Source organism: Anser brachyrhynchus, assembly GCF_964034855.1.
Source record: "Anser brachyrhynchus genome assembly, chromosome: 1".
NCBI lineage: Eukaryota > Metazoa > Chordata > Aves > Anseriformes > Anatidae > Anser > Anser brachyrhynchus.
In genome coordinates, this window is record NC_137694.1 from 132,372,913 (window position 1) to 132,395,391 (window position 22,479).

Here is a 22,479-nt window from a genome sequence, read left to right on the forward strand (position 1 = left end):
TAATTCTTGGAGGGGTCCCTGCTTTGGAGGGTTTGTTTCACACCCATTGGTGTTTTGAAATTAGTTTAGCTTCAGCGTTAAGATGGGTACCATTTCAGCATTGGATTGCAATGCTGTAGCACTGCCTTGTCAGATGCCAACATAAAATTGGTATCATAAAACAAAGTGTTATGAAGTAACACTAACTTCACCACAGGAAATCCCTAGGTAAAATGACATTGAGGCTTCTGTAGAAAAATCCAGAAGTTTGTATTGTAGGTTATCACAATACAAGAAAGAAACATCTAGACACAACCCCAAATCCTATCATGTGCTATGTCAGTAGGACAGCTTCCTGTGTTGTATGTAACAGTCTCGGAGAAATAGAGAATCTGTTAATGACTCCAAAGCACGTTAAAACATTTGATTATTTATTGTGGATGGCACTAGCCCAAAGAATTACATGGCCAATGTTAATGAGCAGAATTATTAAAAAAGCATGCAAACTTTACATCACAGTGCAAGTAACAAGGAGCATTATTGAAGTCAGTGAGGAGGGCTAACTACTTATTACCCTTTCCTCAGACTCTTGAGTTTTATGGGATCTTATAGAAAAGAAGCTGATAGTGAGCTCTCTAACCATACCAACGCATGTCCTTCCGTTTGGTCCCAACTGAAGGCCAGCTGATGGACAAAGACATTGTACCTCCTCCTTGACTTTCTCACATCCATATTGGCAATTAACCATGGCACAAGTCCTAGAGCCTGAAAACAGAATTAAAAAAAAAAAATGTAAAATCTAGGCTGGAAACACACACTTTATTATTAAGTTAGATCTGAATGAATGCAGAAAATTAATGAGAACAACAAAATTCCATTAATCAAGCTATTTATACATTAACACATTAATAACACAATTCAGCAGCTCTTGAGATAGATCTTAAATTCTCCCTCCCCTTCACTTTGTTCTTTCCTTATCTGCCCTTATGCCTCCTTTTTTTCTCTGCTACCAGTTCTGTGACTATTATCTTTTAGATTCAGAGAGAACTGGTCAAAGCAGAAAAAAAGGCTTTTTACATTTTTCATCACTACAGTTTTACCATACAGAAAACTGCAATTCAGTAAAGAAATATTTTTATTGCTTACCACTGAGCATGCTCTTAGTAGACATTCTGATTTTAAAATTATTTAGCCTGATGAAGTTTGAAACTGCATTTTATTTTAATCCTTTATTTATATCTTGAACAGATACTTGAATCTAAAGAAGCACGTAGTAGTCAGTACACAGTAGACTGGCTATGAGCGTAAATTATTGGAGATGATTTTGATAAGCCTGTAAATAGAAGTGTAGGGATCTAGATATTGTCTGAGAGAGCAATATGAGAGGCTAGAAAAGCAGGCCAAATGTACTAAGTATGTAGGGAGATGCACCTTAAATCCTGAGGATATTCTGCAAGCATTAATGTCAAGATGCCAGGGAGAAAAGTAGCATTTGGAAGTGTTTACTGGAGGAGTTAGAGGTGTGTGCAAAGGAAGTATATTCCACTATGTCGCTCTGGTTATCTATCAATTACTATATCACACAAACTGTAAGACCTTAAGTCCTAGCTCACCACCTAAATAGAAAAATATATGGATATTATTTTAAAATGCAACACATTCATTGATAGAAGTACCAGCAATTTCAAAATGGTGTGTAATGAAGTGTATAGAAAAGACAATGATGTGTGAGTGCGCATATATCTACAGCCATATTATTTTAATATATAATAATGCATGTTATTTCTGTTGCTATTAAAATTAATGTTTAATCTGTGGTAAAATTATTTTTTTAGGCTGGTTTGTTTAGACCCTGTGGATAAGCAATAAATATTTAAGGCCAAAAAATCACTGTATTTGCAAAAGCAGTTTACTGTTGTACAAATGAGGATGTATACAGTAGCAGTGGGTAAGATTAAAAAACATGGACTGTAGATCATGATACTTTTGTCACATTATCTACCTCCTAAGTGGCAATAAAGAAACTTAGTAAACATCATTCTTCTCCAATTGGTAATTGTCTGTTTTCTGTTATGTTTGAAATCTCTATTGCTGGCTATAGTTAGACAGAATTTGAATGGTTTACATGAACTGCTAATCAGATTTAGTACAGTGATTCCTGCAGAATTTGTGTGACTGTCTTAGGTACTAACCTACTATCTACTTGAAGCAATGGTTCTCTGTGGCTCAAAACCACATTCTTCTGATACCTTTCTACTTCTAGTACCACAGTCTTTCGGTTCTGGGTAAGTCTGACTGCTCAGACAAGGTGGACTTCATCTTGTTAAGGAGATTTGCATCATGGAGAATTTGATTCAAAAGGAACTACATCTTGCTCAAAATGTTTGCTTGAATAAAACAGTAATTAGGTAAATAAACTATTTAAGTAGTGAGTTAAACCAACATTTCATCTGAGCACAAGCTTAAATTAGCATCAAGCAAGAGGAGAGTCTAGTAGAATTAACTAAGAATGATTTCTACTTGAACAAACAATTTACTATTTCATTTCATAATCATGTTTTATGCCTAAAAAAATAAAAGCTCTTTGAAACTGGAAGATGTTTCTTTACTGGAATGTGGTAAAGAAACAGGATGGATGAACATACAGGTTTCTGCCTCCTGAACTACAGCCATGAAGAATGAGGACGTCCATTCTACTGAAAACCATTTTTCCCCCGGAAATTTGGATTCAATCTGTATCAGTGTTTGTCAGGGTTCCACCACTGTTTTAATTTGGGAAATAACATTTGTGTGCCAAAGTGAAACAACCTTCAAGACTCACAGCTGCTCAAGCAATTTTTTCATATATACTCTGAACAGGCTGCTGTTGCTGAGAAATTCAGTGTTTTGTGCTGGCTCAAGCAAGGTATAGCACAACTCTGATTTTTGTACAAATTTAGTACAAAGTTTTTTAAATCAGGAAACCTATCCTGAACTAAGACTGGCTTAAAACTAATCAAACAAAAAAGGCTCGTTACAGTCTGGATCTAGTTTTCTGACTTGGTTCAGTAGTGTAGCTCCTACTCAGAGGAGGGAGAATGACAGATGGATGGGACAAAGGAGGAACAAGCTCCCGCTGGGCTCAAAGGGAACTGGGCTCAAAGGATAGGTTTCTTTTGACAGTACCTCTGGTTTCTGCCAACTTCAGCTGTCCATAAGACAGCAGCCTGACTGAAACCAGCTCAGTTCATGATGTCAGCAGATACACTGATTATCTTGGATGTATCCATTTCTCAGAGACCTCAAAGACCCCACAGCTGTTGTCTGCTGTTGAGATCCACCATGTGCTGCAGGGAAGGGGAAGCCTTCAAAAGCTCAGACCCCAGGCACCTTTCACAGCAATTTCATTCTTCCTGCCATAACGGGGAGACAAACTAGGAGATCTGGCTTTTCTGCCTGCCCCAGAGCTGCTGACACTGCAATCCCCTGAATGTTTGCCAAAGCTGGGTATTTTTCCAATTATCTCAAGATTGACATCAAACTCACCAGATGGACACCCTGTCTGGTGAATGGCTGTCTCCAGAGTTTGAAGATAAATAAATTCGTTCAGAGTTTATGATTGTCTCTTATAACCATGGGAATGGCTGGGCTGCACCTGATACAGCTACGTTCAGGACAGGCCTCTAAAGCAGATTGGTCCACTGCTGAGACCAACTAGCTTTCTTGTCCCACTCATGCATCTGCTTCAGCACAGGAGACTCCAGAAAGGGCAGTCCCCATTTTACTTAGGGTTTGGTGAAATTCAAAGCAGAAATATCTGTGCTATTTCAAACAGATAAGCGGGAAAAGAAAGTGTTTTCTAGAAACAAAACAGTATCATTGAAAAATAAGAAGCTTCCTCGCATCTGAAAATCAGGTTGACTAAGAAAGCAGAATGCTTTCCTTTACATGCTGGCTTAAAGACCGAGAAAATAGGTAGAAACGCAGTTCAGATAACCCTTAGCACAGTGGACAAATGTTTGCAAGAAGCCAGCAGCAACTGTAGGAAGCATATTAGCACTGAGAGAAAATACGTTAGTCAGGGAGCACAGAAAGGTAAAGCAAGGATAATGCCATGAAGTTCAGCACAGTAAAGCATAGTCTGTATTGGTGCTTTGCTTGGATTGATTCATTCATCCTTATTCAACAGATGAACCAGCACAGCTATGCGCCAAGCTCATACAAGCTGTCCTTCATTTGAAGTAACAGTATCAAAGATTTTTACTTCCAGCAGGACAAAAATTCTTCTGAGCACCAAAAATAGTTATTACCTAGTTCACTTTGTCCATATACTGCCAAACAGAAAACCTCTGTCAGCTGCTGAGAGCACCAAAGAGCTGAGGCAAAAATCCTATCCTGAACAAGCTAAATCCATTCATCACACGAAGAATTTTTGCTGGGATCAAATGTGATTAGATTATTTTGGTGTGCCTATCCTATCAGCTCTATATTACTTACTTGCACATGTGCCATCTGGCATGAGCATGTACCCGTTGAGACAATAGCACTTGTAGCTGCCATGTGTATTCATGCATCTGTGTTCACAGGGACGTGGTTTCAGTCCACATTCATTCAGATCTGCAGAATTCATTGGAATTAGATGACTGCTGGGTTTATATACATACATCCATACATATAGCCTGATAATATTGCTTAATGCCTTTAATTCCCCACAGTAAAACAGCCTGGATTGAAAACAAGCCAACCCCTTGCAAGATGAGAATTTAGCAGACCATCTGGCTGAAAGAGTGCTAGGAAAACTAACACACAGACTTCTACACCTGAAAAAGTAATGCAAACTCTGGCCCCATCTGGCAGCTTGTTAGGAAGGAGTGGAGGGGCGGAAAGAGACTTGTAGTTGCTGTATTATCTGGGAGTTATTTTTCTGGATTTCTCTGATTCTAGCTGGATATTTCAGCCCTCCAGCTGACCTCTGTACTAGAAAGGCTAAAACTTTATCTGAAGCTGATTTGCTGTTCTTAGTCTGAAGTGAAACAAATATATATATATATATATATATATATATATATTATTTTTTTCCCTGAGCTACACATTGGCACCAAAGTTATCAGGGTAGGGACATATAGCCAAGATGAAACACCGAATATAAAGAGTCATGTGACATTACGAATGAAAGTACAAAAATCTCAAATTCTCAAAATCCAGAGAATAAAAGCATCCTAACTCCTTTTTACAATCCAGGATTTAAAAGGATTTGCAAGACACTAAGTTGATTTCAAATTCTCAGTAGCTTTATTACACTGGCAGAAAACCAGAATCCTAAAAAGCTCAGTTTATGTGGTATAGGCATCACTATTGTCAATGGTATTGGTTCTGTAACAAGGGAAGAGCATCTGTGTTTGTGATTTCCGTGAACTGACACCTCTACCTCTTGTATTTTGACACCTGATTAGCAAACAGACAGAACTCATTAACAGAATACACCAGTACATGCGGCCCATTCAACAGGTGCTTAACAGCACATGACCAATAATATAATTTCAATGAAGACAACTCTCCCAGCATTTAGCTTGCAGAGCTCCAGTTTTAATGGGAGAAGCAGCTGTTCTCACAGCTATGCACCCTGCAGACCAGAAAAAAAACACCTCCAGACCATTCAAAGCATAAACTTTGTGGTAGTTATAGATGTGTGTGAAGTCTTTGTTACAGCTTAGTTCAGGGAAGAAAAAGATGGTTGCACTCAGCTATTTAAACATAGAGTCTGTTTGAAAAATGACAACATATCAACTTGCAAATCACATTGGGCTTTCTCTGCTACTGAGGCTCCACTGAAAAATCAAGATTCTCGTAACAAAGAAACTAGAGGTGAAAAAAAAGTCATTCCACTTAGACCATACATTTTGAAAAGTGCTTAGCTACACCTATATTGCACAATGCACAGTAATGCAGAGATAGCATACACAGCTCTAAAAGAGAACCTATGGAGATAAGGCTAATTTAGCTCAGACTCAGTGGCAGACTAATAGAGTCCCCTTATCTCTGTTATTTTAGTTAGCTCACGTTGAGCTTGCTCAGCCGGGCATTCTGCTGTAAGGACAGACCGAGGCTGTATCTGCCTGCAAATTAAAGAGGCTCAGAGCATTCCTGGCTACTGGAACATGAACACCTATATGGCTATACTACTGAAATAGCTCCTGGGCATTTCTGGCCTGTGCCAGAACCTTGCTAAAAAAATTCCTGGCAATACTTCATAAGATAGAACAGCCCAGGGAGCTACTGGACAATTTGTACATGCAGGTCTACATAGTGCTTCCATGAAGCCTTAGACTTTGAATCTACTGCAAGTGCACAGAACTGACCTTCTTGCCTACGGAGGGCATAGCAAATCCAGCTGGAGTTACTGCACAAAAAAACAAGCAGGGGGCTTCTCTGTTGTCTTTTGGTAACACTGAAGTTGCTAAATCATGTTGGAGGTTAAACTTGTTGGTTTAGAGGCTGAGGCTCTACTGGTAACCATGGATCTATTATACACAACCAAGGCTGCTGTTTGCTCTCTAGGAGTACCAAGGGGCTGACTTCTTTCCCTGTATCAAAAGTGCATAAGATGGTGCTTTCTAAATACTTAACATTACAGCATGTTGCTTGAAAGATATTGTGTTAGTAAGAGGGTTGTTCTGACTCACTAAAAATTCTCTTATTTTTCAATGTCAATGTAACGTTCTTAAGCAAAGACTGCAGGTGCTTAGGAAGGTAGCATCAACAGACCCCTCCATTCATGTGGCTCTCATTCCATGCTTCACTCATCTGTGCTGCAGTAGGAAGGCCTCTCCATGCACAGTGACCTGCTCCTTTCATCTGATCACATACAGAGATCATATACTGGAACAACAACAAAAGCTGAGGTGTCACCAAGGTGTTGGTGGAATTACTGCAATGTCTAACTGCACGCTTATGGAGGTAAAGTGGTGCATTCAAAGTTTCTAAGTATGTAATTCTAAAGAATTCCATGTTCTCAAAAAAAAAAAAAGTCAGCGTATGCAAACAGATGGCATTGGCCCGGGCAGCTTGAGAAATAACACATCTAGCATATAATTGCCTGTCTTTCTGAGGAGGTTAGTTAAGAAAATAGCACGGATTTTTAGTTAAAAAAAATAACATGGTTTCCAGATTTGACTTTTGGCTCTTCCTTTCCTATATAATTTTTCCATGCCTTAATCCTGACTATAAATGAGACAGTTTGCCCTTGTCACCAGCCTGCAGGAGATACATGATATAGGATCAAACTCCTGTTTGCTGAAGGAGGCTTACAGTTTGCATCTCCAGTAACCCAGGCAAGAGCCTTAAACACTACGCTCTGCTATGTAAATAAGAAAAGATCTTATTTTACTATTTTGGAAAATGACAATTCTTAATAAATGACAAGAAGACAACATCATCAGTCTGGTTTCTAGAGTTATATTCCCGTGAACACAAACCTTGATTACAGGTTTTCCCTGTAAATCCAGGAAAACATTTGCATTTGTTTGGTCCCATGCACTCGCCATACTTGCAGCCATGTCCACAGATAGCTGGGGAAATCAGGCAGAGAAAAGGAGAGAGAGGAAAAAAAAGTTAGATAATTATATTTGAGAACTCTTCCCCTGCTTAACTGCCTAAAAATTTATTGCAGAAGTTCAACATCCTCCATAATTCTCCCTCTAGTTTGAGCATGGTATCTACTGATCAGTGCATTATTTCTGCTGGAGAAAATGGTTGCTAGCATGGATTACATGAACGCATGCTTTTCCCAGTTTGTAAAGACCTGAAAAAGAAGGGGCTCCTTTTAGCACCCTCCCAAATGCTCCTTTCTGCCATGGCTACAACTTATATTTAGTTTTGTACTCTGCTTTTTCCCTATTTTTGGGAAGCCATATGTGAGAAGCAGCTAGCCAGCAGCTTGATTTTCTACACTTGTAGCAGGGAAGAGGTGACAGCACCCTCCTGCAGCCACAGAAGACCCTAGAGCAGTTTTCTGTTCTTGGATCTCCTCTCTTACAGCTGAGAACGTGTCCATCTCATGGTGGAATACCCAGAGCACATCTGTCAAATCAGACAATTGTCCTTACCACACATCCCCAGATTTACAATTGCATCAGATTTACAATGACTTGAAAGGGCTGGGCTTATCCTCGATGCGTTAAAGGGTAGAAGTTCTCTAACTCTCATCATTAGTCAGAAATTCAATGCTGGCTTTTATAATGCTTAAGCCTTGATCTTTAACACTTCCTAAAGTTAATGTGATAATCAAAATGAGTGTTATCTGGGAAAATCAAACTGAACATGCATTTAAGTCAGTACTAGCTCTAGAAGAGCAGCAAAAGAGTATGCCCAGTATGGGCATCCAAACTACCTTGTGTAATTAATCTGCTTTCTGAACTACGGGAAATAGAAAAATCACAGTTACTATATTAAAATTTATAATTAAAATTCATCCTGCTGAATTCAAGCATCTTCTCCTACATTTAAAAGATTCATTCAGAAGTACTGAACCGCTGGCTCTGCAGATTAGCCATAGTTCAACATTGTCCCTGCCCCTGAAAGCGAAGTGGCTAAATGTGAGATCAGTTGAGTATTGACACTGAAACAGAGTACAGAACTGCATCTGGATTTTCAACGCAGTAGTACACTACAGTTGTTTTAATGAAATCTGCCAAAGAACCACCTTAAAAACTTATGAAAATTGGTTTCTAGTAAGAAAGTAACCTATTGCTTTAGAAGAGACCAACTTAATTCCACTAGCTCAAAGTTACATTTGCTGGTTGTCCCTCTACTATTCTTTTGCAGCAAAACTAACGTGCTGTTAAACAATGCAGAAATATTAATAAGTGTATTCATCACTTCTTTCTTTCTATAAACTGATATGCTATATATACAGAGCAGAAACATTTTGGCACCTTTCTGTTTAAAGCATCAGTCAGCAGTGAGTAACTCTAAGCCTCTATTCAAATTCACTAGATAGACAATGCCAAACTCTGGGGCAACAGGTGCAACATCCGAGAAAGACTCCTAAAATACGTATTTTAGGATTTTGTTGTGTTTTTCCCAAGTAGAGCTAGAGGAAGATTTCACATCACCTTCTCCTTGGGATCTGTAGACCTGTAACAAATTAGAAATTTCTCGAGAGTCACTGATTTTCTTATAAAGCCAACAATCCACAGACCAGAATGCTGACCTGAGCTCAAGTCAGGTGCACTTATTACTTGGGTTTTATTTGTATTTTTAGAAAGTTAAAGCTTCCTGGTTCTCACAGGCTGTGTAGTTTTGAAGACAAAGGATACCAATTGATTTCATGGGTCCATATGTAGCACCAGAAGATGCTGCATTTTTGGCATTTATTTGACAGCTGTAACAGCACAGGCACTGACAAGTTCCAGTCTCTCAGCCACGGTATGCAGGAGGTTAGCACAGACGGCCACTTCTGGACCTAAGAATTTTTAAATCTGTATTTTATTGTTTGCTGTTATTTACCTAAAGCTCCGCTTTTTTAAGGAGATACTCTCTCCAGCACATTTTTTTCATTCTCCTACCCAAGTGATAAGAGACTTCACTCCCTCACAAGCTTTCTTCTGTAACTTCTGGCAGATTCACATCAAGTCCTTTTATTTGTACCAAGTACACAGCCATGGAGAGGAAACAAGCACAAACTGTTAGTATTACCTTCACAGTGGCCCTTACTGTTCTTTTTCCAGCCGTAACAGCAATCCGTCCGAGAACCATAGCGACACACCCCAGGCTGGCTCACAGTCACCAGCTGCCCACGAACTCTTGAGCTGCATAAGAAAGGATAAACACTATGTCCAGCAGGCAGATACACTTTAATCCATTCCTCCCTATATTCCTTTGTGCATTTCTCTCATGTTTTATCCACTGTCAGGCATTTTCATCTCAATGAACCTCGGAGCATTCAACACTTCCTTGGCAGGAATGCAAAGTTGCATTGGTTGGAGAAACAGGGGTGATAGGAGCATCTCACCTGCAATAAAACAACCCTGCAATATAAATAACATAAATCCTTTCTAATGAGAAACATGGCAAAGAAAAAAAAAATAGAACCAGGTCCTCTGCTAGAATTAGTCTTTTTATCTCAGTGAAGTCAGTGGGGCTACTGCAGCTTGCATCAGAGGAAGAATCAAGACTGGATATACACTGCCATACCTGCTCAGCTCTACTGCTTTGGATTACAAACTATTCTGCAGAAAAGCACCTTTCTGAACATCAGTTAGCCCCGCAGATCTAGTGCCTTGCAGACTTGCAGCCACTGTGTATGTGCACATTGATTAGATAAGTGCAGATATTCCCAGGCATTCAGGTTGCACAGGACTCCCTGATCATACAAAAGTTAATTTAATCAGCCAGTACAGCCAGGTGGTTCAAAGTTACTGTGTGGATAACAGCTGCAAGCTTTGGCAGCCCTGCAATGTTAGCTGTCAAAGTTGTACATCTGATGGAGATCTACAACTGTCCTTGAATTCCAGGCTTAGTCTATGCTGCACGGGGTGCTGTGACCCCAATTATCTTCTTCCTCTGCTTGCTGTTACTTCAGTTGTCTATATCCTCCTGTATTTGCCTGTAAGGGTTGCACTCTTACTGGAAGAGTTACTGCAAACATCGCTAATGCATACTATTAAAAAAGTAAATATATACATACACTTCAAAGGTACAAGATGTTACTTCAGAGTTGCCTTTAATGTGTGTTCTGCTTGCATCCCAAAAAATACCCCTGAATTCAACTGGATAGTGTTATGACTCCCCTGGAAGGTTAAAATGCCTAAAGCTCGGAGGAAATAGACTCCTATTACTTTCCAAGAAATGCTCATTTCCACAGGAAGACAAGCTCATTCGGTAAATCTTTCATTTAATAATTCAGTTCAGAATCAAGTACATGAAAGTGTCTTTAAAAGGTATACAATATCCACAGGATTTTGGTACAAACTTCTCTAAAAACTGGAAAATCTTCCATAATACTGAGAATAAAATGAACATGGCTGAACTTTACAGACACTGCACTGGACAAGGTTTTTCTCTGGTTCTGACTTCCAAAACAAGCACCAGGCTAAAGCCTACCTTTGGCAGTGGGAAAGGTAAAATGGATCATTGAGAGTCCACCCAGATACCAAAATCTGTGAGCAAAACCAGTTTTGTTAGATTAGTCCTCCCATTGCTGTCAGGGGTTCAGCATTTTGTACAAATTAAAGAAATAGGGTAGATCCTGTCAGGGCAAGCAGATGCTTTCAAGGAGAACATCACTATGACTTTGCTGGACATTGCTGGGAGAAGCAATGCAAACCAGAGGTGTCTGATCCTTCCCTAAATGGTATTTGTGTAGGAGTTCACCTATAGTACCTAGAGGCCTAAATGAGATTGCTGTGCTTGGCACTGTCCACTCAAAAATGCCTGGCCTCAAATAACTTGCAGCTTAAACGTGTGAATGAAGAAAACATGTGCATGTCATCTGCAAGACCATTCATTTCTAGTGAAGGTCTGTCCTCAGACTCAGCAGCTTATGGCACTGGTGCACTAGGCAGCAAGTGGCAAACAGAGCCACACAGAGTGCTGAAGCAGCAGAGAAGTAACTGATTCATGTGGCTATGACACTGCTGACACTAGTAGGATAGCATTTAACGAAGTACATTGAAGATGAATTATAAAAAACTTCTGCAATAAGCCAGGGCCTCGTTAGTTAGGACAACAAAGAAATAGCTGGCCACGCTAGCTATCACAAGATCCTTGTGAGACACAAGCACAGGTATTAAAAAAATAAAAGGTGGGACCTTTGGATACTTCAGTCAAAATTCCAGTAGTGACAGGAAAGTTTTACTGCTGCTGTATCAGGATATATTATGTACAGCTCTTAACATCCATCCAACAACCATCTACATGTTTGACAGCTCAAAATCAGAGAGAGAAAAGCTTGTTAAGAGAGAAACTACTATAAAATCAATTTGTTCTTGTGCTACTTTCCATTGCGGCTTTGAGTTGGGCATAAGAGTAAGAACACAGCCTTGAGCAAGCTTGAGAGTCTTGAAGAGTACTGAAGAGCCAGGAGGACAATCCTTATCTAATTTTAAGAAGATACGGAGTCTTTCACAAACTGAGAAAGCCGTGATGTTGCCTGTAATGATACAAACAGGTCTGAATGAAGTCATGTCCCGTATTTTTATTCATCTGCTGCTGAAAGAAATTGTTCTTCTATGAAGTAATATGAAGAGCTTGAATTTTATCTCAAAAGAAGTTAGATTAATGCACAGCAAAGCAGTCAGATGCTGGCCAGGCCAAGGCAGTTATTTAACTCCATACCTACAGTGACATGAGCAGCAGACAAAAAAAAACAATGGGGTGTGTGACGTGAGGGCAGACCTTAAATTACTGTATGTTAACTTTGACCTCTTGTAGTGGTTTACTTAATTTGATATAAAAAGAGAAAACTTAGGTATTTATAACAAAACACATTCAGAAAGTTTGCTTGCTCTACTGATCAAGTAGCTAGAGAGATCTTCCAGTTAAGCTAGGTTGATTGATATGGTAGGACTGATACCCTCAAGTGCTTAAACACACACCTGCAAAGGAAAATATTACAAGTGCAATAACTAGTGAAAGAGGGAATAAAGCACACCTGGATGCTGGGACTTACTTATTCAACTGACTCCCTCTGCCACCCCACAGTATTTTTATTGTTTCATTCTATATTATTTTATAGAATAATAAAAAAAAGAAAAAAGCTTTGCCTTGCATCAGCTTCTCAAAATTAGTCTATGACCATTGACCAATACAAGCTACTGCCCGCAATAGCGATGGGCAACCAAAATTTTCATATGTGGTAACTGGGCAGATGGCTGTGCTGGACTGTAATCCTCATTAGCAGCCATTATACCAGTAAAGTAAATAGAAGTAAAAATCCCAACAATGGAAAAAGTGACTTGTCACGTTCTCCTGACTAGTGAACGTGAGTGATCTATTCCGTGTCTGACCAGCACTATATGACATTCACAGCTGCAGAGGAAAAGTGAGCAAGCCTTCAAAAGGGTGGTATAACCAAGCAAATAGATAACAAAAGTCAATTACGGTTTGAGTTAAAATAAAGTTGGTTGTTTTCAGGTCCTATTGATTTTCTGTCTTTTACTAATGTTTTCTGTGTAGAAGCACATTTATGAGCTTTTACTTTTTTTTTTTTTTTTCCCCCTCAAGACAGCTGCTGAATAGATTTAGTGCACTATTTCCATAAGATCTCTACAGGATACTTTTGGTCAGCTCCTGCACACACAATAGCTGCCTGCTGCTGAGGGGAAAAAAAATCTGTTACATTCTTAGCAACTTCCACTTAACTTCAAAGACAGGATATTACCTCTTTCTTTAATTTTGCCTCTAAAAAAAAATCTGGACATTGTTGCTAGCTAACAGACAGCACCAGACCTCAAATTTTGACCAACAGGTGTATTCAGAACAAAAAGATGGTTTTCTACAGCTTAGCAGTTTGTAAAGGATTCCTAAAAAGTCTTTTATGAGAGCATGCCGTGAAGAAATAGAAGTGAACATTTTGTCAGATGACAGCACAGGAATTTTGTTTGCTTGTTGGAGTTATACACGTATAATGGTATTAAACAAAACCAACATGCATCACCTATTATCTTTTAATGACTGTCTTAGATATCCCTTTGGTCTGTTCTCAGGCACTCAACACAACAGTTCTGCTTTACTGCGAGTCCCTTCCAAAACACCAAATACAATTTAGCTTGGGCTTGCAGAAGTTCCTTTAAGTCCTCCTGTGGCCACCAGATTCCTTGAAGGAAGGGCTCAAAGCAGAAAAGTTAACGGTCCAGGTGTTGAAAGCCACACTTCTAAGGGACAAAAATAAGCGTAATTCATTTTTTTTTTCCAAACTGATTTTAATTTCTACTCTTTCCATGTTCCTTCTTCCTAGCTATTCAGAGTCAATATGATTTCTTTGTTCTTTCTTTGCTCTCTTATATTAAAACCTCTTGTCATCCACGACTTCCATCAAGATGCTCCAGCTGCTCCCCTTTTCCCTTCCTCTCAAGGAAAAAGGGAGAACGACAGTTTTGGTAGAAGACAGAGATACCGTCATCCAACATCAACTGGGACAAGACAGGCTGTAGAACAACCTTAGGCAGGGGTTCCTGTCGGGTTTCCCAACACACTGTGAAACAGCATCGTTATTTTTTAATGAATACATCCATCTTTGCTTCAGGTAACTCCAGGTTATGCTTTGTCGTAACAGAAGACACCGCTTTTGCTTTGCAGTTTTACACTTTCCAAGGTGTTAGGAATGCAAACACCCAACATCTCACGAAGATATCTCAGGAACACAAGCATTTATTTAAGCGGGACTTGGCTTTGACGGCAAGCACGTTTCCTACAGCAGCGGGTTTGTGGTTCATAAGCTTCCAGCTGCTGAAGCGCTGACGGCTCGGTAGCCCTGGGTGTGCTGTAACAGCACATTGCCACTTGCTGGTTACGCACACCCACTGTCAGACCTGACAAGAAGCACACAAGCCCCCCACCACCTGCAAGACCATCCCTAACCGCCGTGCGTTCTCCTCCCAGCCACCCCCAGCCGGGGGCCGCCGGCGGAGGTCGGAGCCTCTCTCCCCCCGCAGCCGGGGGTCGGGGCCGATCCCCTCCCGCTCCGCTCCCCTCCCGGCCCGGCCCCGCTCACCTGCCCGCGGCGGCGAGGAGGAGGAGGGCGGCGAGGAGGAGGAGGAGCAGCAGGAGCAGGGCACCCCCGGGCGCCGGCACCATGGCCCGGCGGCGGGGCGGTAGAGGCGGCGGAGGCGGGCGGGCGGCGGGACGGGGCTCATAAACCTGCCGCGGGGGGCGGGACCGCCTGTCCCGGGACCCCCGGGCGGGGCGAGGGAGGGCCGGGGCCGGGGCCGGGGCGGTGGAGAGGGGGCCGCGGGTCACCTCGCTGGGGAAGGGGCAGCCCCCGGGGAAGGCGGCCTGACCGGGAGGTGTCCCCGGCCCTGCCCGCACCTCCGAGGGGTGCCCTGAGGGCTGGTTTGGGTCCCGGTTGTGGGGTCTTAGGTACCTCGGGGCTGCTAAGGCGGCTGCCCGGGGGCTCAGCTTGTTGTTTAAGCGGCTAAAGCTAATTAATACATTATTTCTTGGTAGGTAGTCCTTCGGCTTTGGCGTTGCTGCTCAAGGTATTTGAAGTGCCTCAACCTGTGTATCCTAGGGTAATGCTGGGGTTTGGGGGTGCTGGGTTTCTTATTAGAAAGGTCTTTTTTTTTTCCAGATTAATTAAGATCTCTTTCCCTCTTTCCTTCTTTCCCTCTTTCCTTCTTTCCCTCTTTCCTTCTTTCCCTCTTTCCTTCCCTCTTTCTTTTTTTCTTTTTCCTTCTTTGCAGCGCTGGAGAAGTGTGGTAAAGTGACCAACATTTGTCAGCCAATTTCTTTTTTTTTGTGCAGTATGGGTAAGTTATGTTCTGTCTGCATGGCATCCCTTGATGCTTTCCTCCTATTATAAAAGTACCCAGCAGAAGGGCATGTCTCTTTTTTTTTTTTTTCCTTTTCTTTCGATACTGATATTCACACTGATCTACCTGCTAAACACTTTCTTGTGTAATTGTGTAATATTGTGTCAAAAAGTATTGACTCTATTCCCAATTCCCAGAGCCTAATAGGAGCTATTTTCCCAGTCCCAAGATCTCGATAATTGTCCCTTCTTAAAACAACTTTTTTTTTTTTTTTTTTTTGACAGAAGGGAAACTGAGGAGTAAGTGGCTTACCTGGCATCACCCAGGAAGTCAGTGGCATAGGAAGGAAAAGAAGACAGATCTTCTAGCGAGGTCACTTGCCCTGGGTCATCCCATTCAATTCTGAGAGTGTCAACCAGCATTCCTCAGCAGATTAAGCTGGGATGGTTGACAGAGTCAACACTGCTAGCTGTCTTCAGTCCCCAGGGACTGCCTGGAATGATGAAGGAGAGCATTTGTAGGCTGGCATGTTGAATTTAGCACACGTCTTTGGGCAGCTTTTTTTTCCTGTCATCTTTACCATGGGAATGGGAATGTCCAAGAAAGCTGGGATGGCAACTCTTTGCCATCTAAAACGATCTAAATTGACATTTTCTTGTGTTGCCCATCCACTGCTGGTTTTGAGTGTTTGCCAGGCTGTCATCCACTGCTGATTTCTTCAGACTCCTTAAACGACACATATCCTCCCAAAATAGATTTAAGTCATCTTAGCGAGTGAAGCAGTGGAGCTAAGTGGAACAGTGGAGAGTGTAGCAAAGTTGGGTCTACCAAAAGATAGGGAATTTAGTTACAGGATTCAAATTACATGTAAATAAATAACAGGAAAAGTGCTGTGCTGATTATGTGCTGTATAGAAAGGTACAGACATACTTTTCTTGGCTGCTGGTTTGCACAAAAGCTGGTTTGCATCTCCTCTCCTGTCTTTCTGAGATGCCATAGTACCTTCAGACTCTTCTAGTCTGTTCATTAGATTTGCCTTCCTTCATTTTAGTTAAATCAGCGCTGTGTAGAAAGCATTCCAATTACTTAAGTCTGTATTCAAAGACACATGGTTTTCATTATGCACATTTGTTCCAACAAATGGAAATGAATGTATTGTTTGATGCTGGACTTGCTATTCAAATATCGATCAGTATTCAAGACAAGTTTTATTGGTCAGAAGAGAATTCAATTCTGAATTTTATTGTTTATAGTCTGCTAAGAGCTATAATTATTTCCTTAACGTCCTTCTTTTTTATAAAGAGTGGCTTGTGGATAGATAATAAATGATTACCTGAAACTCTGTCCTTGATTTAGAACAATAATTAGAGAAACAAGAACAAGGGGTTTCATAGAGAATGCATATATTTGCTAGGATATTAATATATCTGCATTCTTTGGCCATCTTAATCTGCACGATTCTGAGCTTTCCCGAGATCCACTGTCTCACGGCATTTTTTTGTATAATTCCCAAGCTGAGAAATTCTCAAGTCTAAGGTCATTAACTCAATTTCTGAAAAGATGGGACCAAAAAAAGTAGATTTTATTCACACTTAATTTGTTTTTGCCTTAAGAATCCAAAAAGTTACGTGCATCTCTGCCACAGAAAATGTCAAGGCTCCAACTATACTTTCATTACCTGTGAATCTGAGAAACTTGTTAAATTATACTTGTGTGATCTGGTTATAACGGGAATGAAAATTTTAGGAAATCAGCCAGAGTCACAGTGTGTGAAATGATCTCCATTAGAGTTTAAGCATGCTAATTTGCCAATAGAAGATTGCGGGTTTATACTAGAGGAATTCTAGTCTTGCTCTTGCCACTCTCTCTTCTTTATTCACACTGGCTGATGTGGCAGATGCTCCTGTGCCCCGCAGTGCAGTCCTGTAGGTTGCTCCTACCTACCCAAGGCTGGCCTGAGAGCAGCACAGCCTCCGCACACGGCTTCTGCTCAGCTAAAACTCCAGAGCCTGGTCGCTTGCTTGCTGTAGAAGCCACCTCACTGTTGCCTTGCAGTGGGAGACAAGCTCACTGTAAAACTTCACTCAACTACCAAAGCATTGTTGCTTGTCCAGAGTGCCAACAGGTTGTTTAAAGGACAAAGGGGAAAAACTTGAGTTTCTTTTGGTAGTATTTCTGCCTTCTCTTTGTTCTTTTTTTTTTTTTTTTTTTTATGTCCAAATGCACTAGCATAGTTCTGATCTAAGATTTATATACTTTTATTTTATTGTATTTTTTATTTTCAGTAGTTAGGGATTGTATAAGAGGAATCTGAATTTGGGAAGACATTGTACCAGCTTTTCAGTAGCAGTGGAACTGGTGACACAGCAGTCCAAGGCAGAAGAGCTGAAATGAGTCTTTAGTCCTTTTTTTGGGGGATAATTTTAGATAGAAAGGAAATTTAAAAAAAAAAAAAAGATGAGAGAACAGCGTGTGTGCTGTTGCACTGTGAGGTGATAAAAAGGCTCCACCTATACTTTCAGTTTTTTTTAGTTACAAACAAATCACACAAGCTCAGTATAATTTCCTAACATGACCAATTTTTTTCCTTCCTCTGAGTATGAAAAGTACTACTCTGGCAGAAGGTGAAGAAGAATCAGTAATGTTGAGAGGTTGTCACAGCAAATTGAGGTGGGCTGCACTGAGTAAATAACACACAAAATGTCCAACCTGTGTTTCTTACATACTAGTTTTTAACTGGGCCACAGACAGAAGGCATTTGATGGTTAGGTATGTTAAAGAAGACTACCAACTGAAGAATGGGGTACAAGAAGTTCATTATTTCAAAATACATTTATATGACTGTAAAATCTAAACAATTTTACTGCAAAAACTGTTATTTTTGCAGTTCTTTGGAAAATGTATGATTTAAACATGCATATTTTAATATGCATTTTAGAACTTTTTTTTTTTTCCCAAAAGTCAGTTATGAAGAAGAAATGGTCTTTTGCAATAAATTTATAAATGGCAGCACATAATCACTAGCAGAGCTGCAGGGGCCTGATGTCACAACACACTGTTTCCAGGGAGCAGAAAGCAACAACAACACTAGAAAAATAATTTTGGAAAGAAAAGAGAAGATATGAAAGAACTTCACCTGAAAAGAAAGTATCTGAAAATGAGAATTTCTGTGAGAGATTTTTTTCTCTTAGAGAAATTCTTACCTGAAAATGATTTTGCTTCTTTTCACCCAATGTACTTATGAACATCAGTGCAGTCATAAACATGGTTAATACTCATAACATCTTTGTATTTTTTGCTTTAAAGACCATTTCCAAATTAATGATAGAACACAGGGACATACTTATACATAGCAAATATGTATGGTTTTGGTGCCACTTTTATTTCTGTGTATTCCTTGGCCATATGTAGAACGTATTTTTATTTTTGTTTATACTGCGGTTTTGTACCAGTGAATCCACATTTATTTTGTACTACCAAGTTTCATTGAAATAACCTGTCATTCCCACCTGAACAAATGAACAGAAAAGTCATGCAGCAGAGTTCAGGGGAATGCGCTGCCTTTCTGAGCTGCTCCCAAAGGTCAGCATGATCTCTTTTCCATGGTCTGTGAGCCCTGGTGGTCCCTGCTAAGCAATAAATAGTATTTCAGAGTAGTGCTTGCTGAAATAGGACTGGCCCTGGGTCTCCTCCTACTCCTGATGATTTGCTAGGGAGCAATTTACTGGGGTTGTAGTCACGGCTGTCTGCTGGGTGAGAAGGTAATGGGCAGTCTTTGGGCCATCCTCCTCCCCATCTGGCACTGAGCTTACGCAGGGGCCAGTTCATATCAGGCTGACATAAGAGTGGCCCATGGCTTCCAGAGTCATCTATAATATGTCTTACAGGGATCTCCCACAGGTTTCAGATAACCCCTGTTTAACTCTGTGTAATCCTGGTCCCAAAGCAGAGCTCACGGCTTCTCTTGTCCGTATATTTTCTTGAAAAAGAGTAGTCTTCTGCAGTGTTAGTGAGTTAAATATGTTTATGCTAAACTGCAAGTGTGTAAGTGGATCGCTGGAGGGGAGCTGTTGACATTTCAAATTAAAACCTCTGATTAGGTTTAAGTCTGCTTGACTTAGGTATTGCATCTCTACAGCTGTTGGATCACATCTTCCATTGAGATACATGTGAAAATGTGCTTATAATAAAGGAGTGAAAAGCCTAAAAATGTGACTAATTCTGCAAGCCTATTTCTGCTCTTGTTACAACTGTGCAGCTTTTTGCTGTTGATTTCATTAAATGTTGGAGCTTTGCAGGAAGAGGTATGAAAACACAAAATTTTAAATTTTACCTTCTGCATCTCAGTGACCTCTCTATGAAATGAAATCTTGTTTTCATCACTGATATAAAATTGCGCTTGTGTTTAAAGGGAACATTGCACGTATAAAATAAAATATACTGCAAAAAGCATTTGACCCATGAGGTGATATGGCTTTGAGATTAACTAGGTTTCTTACTAGCACAGAATAATCCCCCAATATTTCCCTTGTCAGTCACATGAAATGATTACCAGCATTGTGTTTAATAGGCAGCTTTCAGTCATGCACAAAATGCTCTCAATAAAATTCCCTGGTCAATAGCAACTTAATGGAAAAGCTGACTTTGATTTGGTTTGCAGGTCATAAATGTTGCAATTATTTAAAATAAAAATGCTAAGCCAAATGATAAACATTTTTTTATTTTGCCTTCAAAATTAAAAATAAGCTTTAAAGCAATTTTTCTATATAGTTATGGTATTTTAGCTTAATCAGAAATAATCCTGCTGTAAAATTGTTACAGTCTTTATGGTTATGATTCCACTTCAGGTCAATCATACAATTCCTGTGAGTAAGGTTTTAGGCTTGAGCCATAAAATAAAGATCAGATTAGGCTTTAGCGAAAGTCATGGTTCTTTTATAACTCATAGTTATCATCATTATTAGCAATGTTAATCCCAGATAAACTGTTGAGCTGCTACAGAAAAGTATTTTCAGAATCTCTACGGAAAAATGTCTCTTTTGAAAGGCAAGAGTGAAACACACATATGTGGTTTCTTCTTATTAAAACCTACTTGGAAGTCAGTATCTGTCTCCTACTTACAGTGGCAACTTACTTGCTTTGGCAGAGTTTGGTGAAGCCTTGTAGTGGCTGCTCTTGCCATCACCTTGTCAGGTTCCTGGCAGGCAAAGAACCATGTAGCATTCTGAGCTCTCATGCTAAACATGTTTATGTCCCGAAGTGAGGAGTGGTAACAGCAAACAGAAAGAAAACACAAAAAAAAAAAAAAAAAAGAAAATGAAAACCAAAGCTGATCGTTTCTTAAAAGTAAAATTATTTTTGAGGGCCTTTTATGGTTATCAATATTCCTGCAATCTTTTCACCAGGTAAGCTGTGCTATAAGGTAGTTATGGTAATTGTGGTGGCTGAGAGAAGGGCTTCTGACTTAAAATTATACTGCCATATGGTTGTGTTTGTCTTCCTTTATAATCTCTAAAGCCAGATTCTGGATGGAACAGTTATTTCATCAGCTTAATACAATCAGGCACATAAGACCTTGAGTGTTCTCATAGACTTAAGTGTACTCATGGCATATTTTGCAAAGTGCTGTGAAATGCCCTGAGTTTGTATTTACTTATTTTTTTCCTACTCGCTACTTCCCCTGTGAAAGTTACTGAGGACCTGTTGTTTACGCTTGTAGCTCTCATTTGGGGGAAGAGTGGGAGTCTCCACAGCATGTTGGAGTACACGATGTGCATGTGATGGTGCAACTCCAGCTGAACCACACTTAGCAAGGTGGGGATCGGGCTCTTCCCCCAAGCACCAGGTGATAAGACAAGAGGAAATGGCCTCAAGTTGCACCAGGAGAGATTTAGGTTGGATATTAGGAGAAATGTCTTCACTGAAAGGGTTGTGAACTGTTGGAACAGCTGCCCGGGGCAGTAGTTGAGTCACCATCCCTGGAAGTCTTCAGAAAACATGTAGATGTAGAGCTTAGGGACATGGTTTAACGTTGGGCTTGGCAGTACTATGTTAAAGGACCAGATGATCTCAGAGGTTTTTCCAATCTAAATGATTCTGTGATTCTATGATTTTTCCTCTAAGGCAGTAAAGCTTGTACTCAAAGGTATGGAAGTATGGGGTGGAAGATGGCTTACTGAGGTGGTGAAAGAATTGAGCTAGGCTTGCTCCTTTCTTTCCCATGCTTTAAGTATCCCTTCCACTAGAAAGGAGGGGATTGCATTTTCAGATTAGACTATGAATTTTGAAGAGTCATGAGTAAAGAACCTAACACCGAGTATCAATACATAATGCCCCCCACGTGAGCTCTTGTTTCCCAGCTGGCCTATTTTAATTGATTCCTATATGATCCATGTATATATCAGGGATTACTATTTCCAACAGCTTTGTGAATGAATGTAGTAAGAAATCACTGTGTGTTTTTTTACTGAGGAATTTTATAAGTATAAATTCCTGGCTTTTGATGTGATTTTCTTTAGTTTCCGGTTTCCTGCCAAAAAGATTCAGACTTTTTTTTTTTTCCATATTATCTTGAATCATCAAAATGTAGCAGTTCAACATTTGCCAAAAGAGTGAAAAAAGTCAGGATTAAACCTGATACAGCCAGACAGAACTTATCATGGATCCATAGCTGAAGTGCTTCAGCTTTTGCTAATTTGACATTGTCCTTTGAAATTATTGTATGGAGTATGGCAGTAGATTACATTGCATCCTGAAGATGCTTCCTTGACCATCTCAGTACAGGCATGCTCAGTAACAAAACAAAAATCTTAACTTACAGGGGAAACATGGACTGTCTTCCATGTAATATTTTTAATTTTATAGAACTGATTGAGAGGAGGGAGATGGTAACAATTTGAAAGTCATAGGCCTGAGATTTTTTTTAATTAAAAAAAAAAATCAAACACTTTTAATTAAATTAAACAATAAGGGATTTTCTTCAAAATCTATAATGACACTGTCTTGTTAGGATTGTTATTACTTTTATGATAGTGGTTATTAATATTTAACA

At 40.0% G+C, this 22,479-nt stretch overlaps 1 protein-coding gene and 1 long non-coding RNA gene across 5 annotated transcripts in view; one reads left to right on the forward strand and one right to left on the reverse strand.

Moving 5' to 3' along the window:
- Positions 1 to 15,407, reverse strand: part of EGFL6 (EGF like domain multiple 6) — a 49,491-nt gene extending 34,084 nt beyond the window's left edge. The window contains exons 1-5 of the mRNA XM_080554316.1: positions 14,672 to 15,407; positions 9,655 to 9,767; positions 7,434 to 7,526; positions 4,456 to 4,575; positions 625 to 744 (exon numbers count right to left, since the gene is read on the reverse strand). Coding sequence (XP_080410442.1) covers positions 625 to 744; positions 4,456 to 4,575; positions 7,434 to 7,526; positions 9,655 to 9,767; positions 14,672 to 14,754 — 529 coding nt within the window. The 5' untranslated portion in view covers positions 14,755 to 15,407. The remainder of the gene's footprint in view (positions 1 to 624; positions 745 to 4,455; positions 4,576 to 7,433; positions 7,527 to 9,654; positions 9,768 to 14,671) is intronic.
- Positions 1 to 22,479, forward strand: part of LOC308177423 — a 135,828-nt gene that overhangs the window by 45,205 nt on the left and 68,144 nt on the right. The gene's annotated exons all lie outside the window — the stretch shown is intronic.